The sequence below is a fragment of the Procambarus clarkii genome, chromosome 83 (assembly GCF_040958095.1).
Source record: "Procambarus clarkii isolate CNS0578487 chromosome 83, FALCON_Pclarkii_2.0, whole genome shotgun sequence".
Taxonomy (NCBI): Eukaryota; Metazoa; Arthropoda; class Malacostraca; order Decapoda; family Cambaridae; genus Procambarus; species Procambarus clarkii.
The window spans coordinates 6,374,339-6,381,414 of NC_091232.1; the positions used below are offsets into that span (position 1 = coordinate 6,374,339).

A 7,076-nucleotide genomic window follows, 5' to 3' on the forward strand; every position below is an offset into this window, starting at 1 on the left:
TGTCTATACGTAAATCTCGACTTTTTTCGAGTCAATGTCATCTAGTCACACTTGGTTATAATTTATTTTTGGCAACTGAAATGAAATGTATCAATAATATTTCTTACTAGACTAATATATTTGTTTACACATATTGACGTGAACTCTTGTGCTCGTGAGAGAGAGAGAGAGAGAGAGAGAGAGAGAGAGAGAGAGAGAGAGAGAGAGAGAGAGAGAGAGAGAGAGAGAGAGAGAGAGAGAGAGAGAGAGAGAGAGAGAGAGAGAGAGAGAGAGAGAGAGAGAGAGAGAGAGAGAGCAAAACCTTTCTTTCAAATGCCCCACAGTTCTGCTTGGAACGAGTTTAATCAATACAGCAGAGTAAGGCCGTGCGGAAAATGACTTTGACTAGTTGCACAACCTCCCATGTCACTAGCTGCACAACCTCCCATGTCACTAGCTGCACAACCTCCCATGTCACTAGCTGCACAACCTCCCATGTCACTAGCTGCACAACCTCCCATGTCACTAGCTGCACAACCTCCCATGTCACTAGCTGGACAACCTCCCATGTCACTAGCTGCACAACCTCCCATGTCACTAGCTGCACAACCTCCCATGTCACTAGCTGCACAACCTCCCATGTCACTTGCTGGACAACCTCCCATGTCACTAGCTCCACAACCTCCCATGTCACTAGCTGCACAACCTCCCATGTCACTAGCTGCACAACCTCCCATGTCACTAGCTCCACAACCTCCCATGTCACTAGCTCCACAACCTCCCATGTCACTAGCTGGACAACCTCCCATGTCACTAGCTGGATAACCTCCCATGTAACTAGCTGGACAACCTCCCATGTCACTAGCTGGACAACCTCCCATGTCACTAGCTGGACAACCTCCCATGTCACTAGCTCCACAACCTCCCATGTCACTAGCTCCACAACCTCCCATGTCACTAGCTGGACAACCTCCCATGTCACTAGCTGGACAACCTCCCATGTCACTAGCTGGACAACCATGTATGTTTCCAGCTACATAACTAGTCATGGATCAACCATGTATATATGTATCTGTTTGCATGAGAGAGAGAGAGAGAGAGAGAGAGAGAGAGAGAGAGAGAGAGAGAGAGAGAGAGAGAGAGAGAGACAGACAGACAGACAGACAGACAGACAGACAGACAGAAGGGGGCCGAAAGTGAGAGGGGAAGAGAAAGACAGGAACTGCCCAAAATCTCTCTCTCTCTCTCCAACATCCTGCTAGACCAACACCACTCCATAAACCCCCATAAAATCCACCACCTCTTAGTGCGGCCTCCAGCCCCATGCAGTCCCCCTCCCCTGCCCTCTCCTCAGCAACCCTTTCTCTCTCCCCTCTCCCCTTACCTCACCACCACTCCTCACTCTCCTCACAACACCGTACCCTTCCCCTCTCCTGCCAGTTGTTTGGGCTACCTCACGACACCCCCAAAACCTTTCGAAACAAGAACAAAAAATGGTAGAGGAGGAATGGGTTTACTATGAACGAAATCATGAAAGGAGATACGAATAAGGTTGTGATATAGAGCTCTAATTGGCCCCATGATTACATAAAGCTGGAGGCAATAAGTCTCCCGTGTACGAAAACAACAGGAGGAATGAAGTGGAATGTTATAAATAACATAGCACCCACAACATCATAGAGAGTGAACCTGGACGTGAACCTGGTTAGTGAACCTGGTTGGTGAACCCTGGTTAGTGAACCTGGTTGGTGAACCCTGGTTGGTGAACCCTGGTTGGTGAACCTGGTTGGTGAACCTGGTTGGTGAACCTGGGAGGTGAACCTGGTTGGTGAACCTGGTTGGTGAACCTGGGAGGTGAACCTGGTTGGTGAACCTGGTTGGTGAACCTGGTTGGTGAACCCTGGTTGGTGAACCTGGTTGGTGAACCTGGTTGGTGAACCTGGTTGGTGAACCTGGTTGGTGAACCTGGTTGGTGAACCCTGGTTGGTGAACCTGGTTGGTGAACCTGGTTGGTGAACCTGGGAGGTGAACCTGGTTGGTGAACCCTGGTTGGTGAACCTGGTTGGTGAACCCTGGTTAGTGAACCTGGTTGGTGAACCCTGGTTGGTGAACCTGGTTGGTGAACCCTGGTTAGTGAACCTGGTTGGTGAACCTGGGAGGTGAACCCTGGTTGGTGAACCCTGGTTGGTGAACCTGGTTGGTGAACCTGGTTGGTGAACCTGGTTGGTGAACCTGGTTGCTGAACCTGGTTGGTGAACCTGGCTGCTGAACCTGGTTACAAACAGAAATAATGTGAGGCTTTTAAACACTGATAGTCTTAATCAAGGTGAGATAAATACTAAACATGTAAAGTAAAGCTGCTAGAGGTAAAGACGCTGACTTCCCTGATCCAAAATAACGTCTAGAGGTAAAGACGCTGACTTCCCTGATCCAAAATAACGTCTAGAGGTAAAGACGCTGACTTCCCTGATCCAAAATAACGTCTAGAGGTAAAGACGCTGACTTCCCTGATCCAAAATAACGTCTAGAGGTAAAGACGCTGACTTCCCTGATCCAAAATAACGTCTAGAGGTAAAGACGCTGACTTCCCTGATCCAAAATAACGTCTAGAGGTAAAGACGCTGACTTCCCTGATCCAAAATAACGTCTAGAGGTAAAGACGCTGACTTCCCTGATCCAAAATAACGTCTAGAGGTAAAGACGCTAACTTCCCTGATCCAAAATAACGTCTAGAGGTAAAGACGCTAACTTCCCTGATCCAAAATAACGTCTAGAGGTAAAGACGCTGACTTCCCTGATCCAAAATAACGTCTAGAGGTAAAGACGCTAACTTCCCTGATCCAAAATAACGTCTAGAGGTAAAGACGCTGGCTTCCCTGATCCAAAATAACGTCTGTATCACAAATTGTTTGAATTTTAACACTTAACGTGTCAAACACAATTAAAGTCAACTATTGGAGGCAGAAATAGAAATTACTTGGAATTATGTACATATAACCAATCTTAAATACAGGCGCTCAAACTCATCCAGATGTGATGAAGGGCAGCCGATAAATTCATCACAGAACTCATTAAAGTCAATTTCGATATATAGATATACATTTTTTCTATTTTCTTATGATTATTTTTCATTTTATATATTAACATGTGGATGGTAAAGCAACAGTAGATCACATATTTTTTACATTTTATTACGAAGTTTCGTTAATGTGACATTTTCTGGTTGACATTTTCATAGTGCGGGAAACACAAGTCTACTAACATTAGACGATTGATTGATGAACATTAAGCGACCCAAGAGGTGGCACGGGCATGAATAGCCCGTAGAAAATTAGACGTACGAGCTGGTCATATATAATCGTGGGTTCACCACAACCCATTATTCCTGTTCTTGGGAACACCGAGTGCTCTTGGGAATTGGGTTGAGGGTCTTACGACTTTCAATTCTTTTAACAGTCGTTGTGGCCTAGTGGTGATCTGACGCGACGCCTGAACGCGTCAGACTAGAAATAAAAATGAATTTTGGAGAACTGATTTTTCAATTACCATCGACAGTGAAAAGAAACATAAAGAAATATTGAGAAAATTCGTGTTAGAATTATTAATCTTACCTTTTCGGTCATATTTACCAAATATATATATATATATATATATTTATATATATATATATATATATATATATATATATATATATATATATATATATATATATATATATATATATATATATATATATATATAATGTAGTGTGTGTGTGTGAGAGTGTGAGTGTGAGTGTGAGTGTGTGTATGTGTGTGTGTGTGTATGTGTGTGTGTGTGTGTGCGCGCGCGCGGAGATCACGATAATGGTCTTTTAATTGCCTCCTCCCTCCTCTCCTTCTATTCCTCTTTTCCTCACACCCTCCTCCTCCTCCTTTCCATTTGCCACTTCCTCCCACCTATAGCCCTGTTTCCTCCACCTGTCCCTTCTCCCGTCAGTCAAGTTACCTGTCCTCTCTACCTATCCCTACTTTCATCCTATTTTGCCTTTTTTTTACCCTCCTATCTGTCCCTTTAGGTTACCTTGAGGTTACCTTGAGATTGTTTCGGGGCTTATCGTCCCTTCGGCCCGGTCGTCGACCAGGCCTCCTCGTTGCTGAACTGGTCAACCAGGCTGTTGGACGCAGCTGCTCGCAGCCTGACGTATGAGTCACAGGATGGTTGATCAGGCATCCTTAGGAGGTGCTTATTTATGTGCTAGTTATGCCCCTTAAGTGTAGTGGAAGCGTGTTGAACAGTCTCGGGCCTCTGATGTTGATAGAGTTCTCTCTCAGAGTACCTGTTGCACCTCTGCTTTTCAACGGGGGTATTCTGCACATCCTGCCATGCCTCCTGGTCTCCTGTGGTGTTATTTCTGTGTGCAGCTTATGGACCAGCCCCTCTTATATTTTCCACGTGTAAATTATTATGTCTCTCTCCCGCCTGCGCTCAAGAGAATACAGATTCTCTTCAATCCTAGCATTTTAGTCGGTCTCAGTAGTTTAGATGTTTTACTGAGTGAATTCTAGCAGTAAAGGATTTCTGCACGCTCTGTAGGTCAGCAATTTTTTTCAGCTTAGAAAGGGGCTGTTATTATGCAACAGTATTCCACTCTAGAGAGCACTAGCGTCTTGAAAAGTTTCATCGGTATAGCACCTCTAGTGTGAAAGGTTCTTGTTATCCAACCTGTCATTTTTCTTGCAGTTGTGACGGCTACTTTATTGTGTTCTTTAAAGGTAAGGTCTTCCGACATGAGTACACCCAAATCCTTTACATTGCCTTTTCGTACCTATGTTATGATTTGACTGAGTTTTGTACATGGTTTCCGTTTTTAAATTTTCATATTTCCGTGGCGCATGAGCTGGAACTTATCTTCGTTAAACACCATATTATTTTCTGTAGCCCATAGAAAGACCTGATTTACATCTGATTGGAAGTTTGCCGTGTCCTCTATGTTGTCTACTCTCATGAAAACCATCGTGTCATCTGCAAAGGAAGATACATTATTACAGATCGTGTCCCCTCCCATCTCTCCCTTCTACTCTCCCACGAGTCCCTCTCAACTCCCCGTCCCACTTTGATATTAGTATACATTTATGAACAAATTCCCACGTTAATACTCTAACACACGAACTGATTTGTAAATATATACATGAAGGCTTAACATATACATCAACTAATTTTTAAACACACTCGGGAATTCAGACTAAATAAATTGTAACGCTTTTGTAAAAAAAAATAATAAACATGGTATTAATTAAGCATGTCTCACCTGACGCGGCCACACCTGCCTGATGACGCAAGTCGAATGACGCAGACGCAAATGGTGACGTCAGAGTGGGCGTCATTCTGTACGCTGCTTCAGTCTCTGATGTCGGCACACGCACGCACGCACGGACGCGCGCGCACACACACACACACACACACACACACACACACACACACACAAACACACACACACACACACACACACACACACACACACACACACACACACACACACACTCACACACACTCACCTCGTGCGTATGTGTGTGATAGGGAAGAGGCACCTAACTACAGACCAGTATCACCGCCAAGTATCACTGACAAGTTTTAAGTATCTAAAGTACTTGAAAGACTAATTAGGTTAAGACTGGTCACAGTACCGCACAGGAGACTGCTATTCAGACTTGAGAGGGATGAGGCGGGAGTGAGCGGAAAAGCCCCAGCATGGGTCTCCTGGACCATTTGCCTCAAATGGGCAAAATGTTTCTTTCACCCTGATGCCCCTGTTACCTAGCAGTCAATAGGTACCTGGGAGTTAGACAGCTGATACGGGCTGCTTCCTGGTGGGGGGGGTGTAACAAAAAGGAGGCCTAGTCGAGGACTGGGCCGCGGGGACGCTAAGCCCCGAAATTATCTCAAGATAACCTCAAGATGGGTAAGGAATTATTTAACAGGCGGGAGCCAGAGAGTAACAGTCAGAGGCGAGAAGTCAGACTGGCGAACAGTAACGAGTGGAGTACCTCAAGGATCTGTGCTGGGACCAGTTCTGTTTTTAATATACGTGAACGACATGTCTACTGGAGTCGAGTCCTATATGTCGATGTTCGCGTATGACGCGAAATGGCTACTGGAGTTCAACACGAGCAAATGTAAAATTATGGAAATGGGACTAGGTAGCAGGAGACCAAAGGGTCAGCACACAATAAAGGGAAACTACCTTCCTGTGACGAATAGAGAAAGGGACCTGGGAGTGGATGTAACACCAAATCTAACTCCTGAGGCACACATAAATTGGATAACTACAGCAGCGTACTCCACACTAGCAAACGTTACAACATCATTCAGAAACCTAACTAAGGAGGCATTCAGAACGCTTTACATTGCATACGTGAGACCAATCTTCGAATATGCAGCCCCATCATGGAGCTCCCCACCTAAAGAAACACATTAGAAAAGTGGAAAAGGTTAAAATATTTGCGGCAAGGCAAGTCCCGGAGTTGCATGGGATTCCTTCACTAGGTCGTAAACAGTTCCCCAAAGACGCTCCATGTAATAACATTTCCTTACTTGTGAGCTATAAAGTATCATATTTGAAAAGAATTGCGGAGAAACTGAGAAATACTTACCTGTAGATTGCCTTTCAGTTTGTGTTTACCAATAATCTTACTATTCGAATTTATTTACAAACCCTTTGGTCTCAGATCAGATGAAGTTGATATTTTTAAGTTGTCTAGCTGGTCCATGATGGGGGAATATATCACGAAACCTCAAGCGTCGCTTTTGTGAACGTATGGGTCTTTTTTACCTTTCAGGAATTCCCTTCAGGTAAGTTGCGTTTCGCTCAATGCATCACTGTGACATCATTTTTACTCATATCTTCATTATACTAATTTCTAGTTCTTTTAGACTAGACCTTAACATCTTTGAGTTGATTAATATTGCAAAAAATGAGACCCCAAGTTGAACAACTCAGAGTCCTCGACTCTGAGTTAACAAACAACGCCAAAATAATCGACAAATGCAACGACAATAATGACTGGACAGTGACAAGGCATTATACCTCAAACAAACCAAGACATCTATCAACAACA

General features: G+C 44.3%; 1 protein-coding gene across 1 annotated transcript; it reads right to left on the reverse strand.

The window, feature by feature from the left end:
- Positions 1 to 340: 340 nt before the first annotated feature.
- Positions 341 to 1,000, reverse strand: LOC123768823 (uncharacterized). The gene has a single exon (XM_045759611.2). It carries the CDS (start codon positions 998 to 1,000, stop codon positions 341 to 343), a length of 660 nt encoding a protein of 219 aa, XP_045615567.2.
- Between the last annotated feature and the right edge of the window lie 6,076 nt (positions 1,001 to 7,076).

Excerpts from the sequence above, each read along its gene's own strand:
- LOC123768823 (XM_045759611.2), bottom strand. The coding sequence starts at position 1,000 with ATGGTTGTCCAGCTAGTGACATGGGAGGTTGTCCAGCTAGTGACATGG.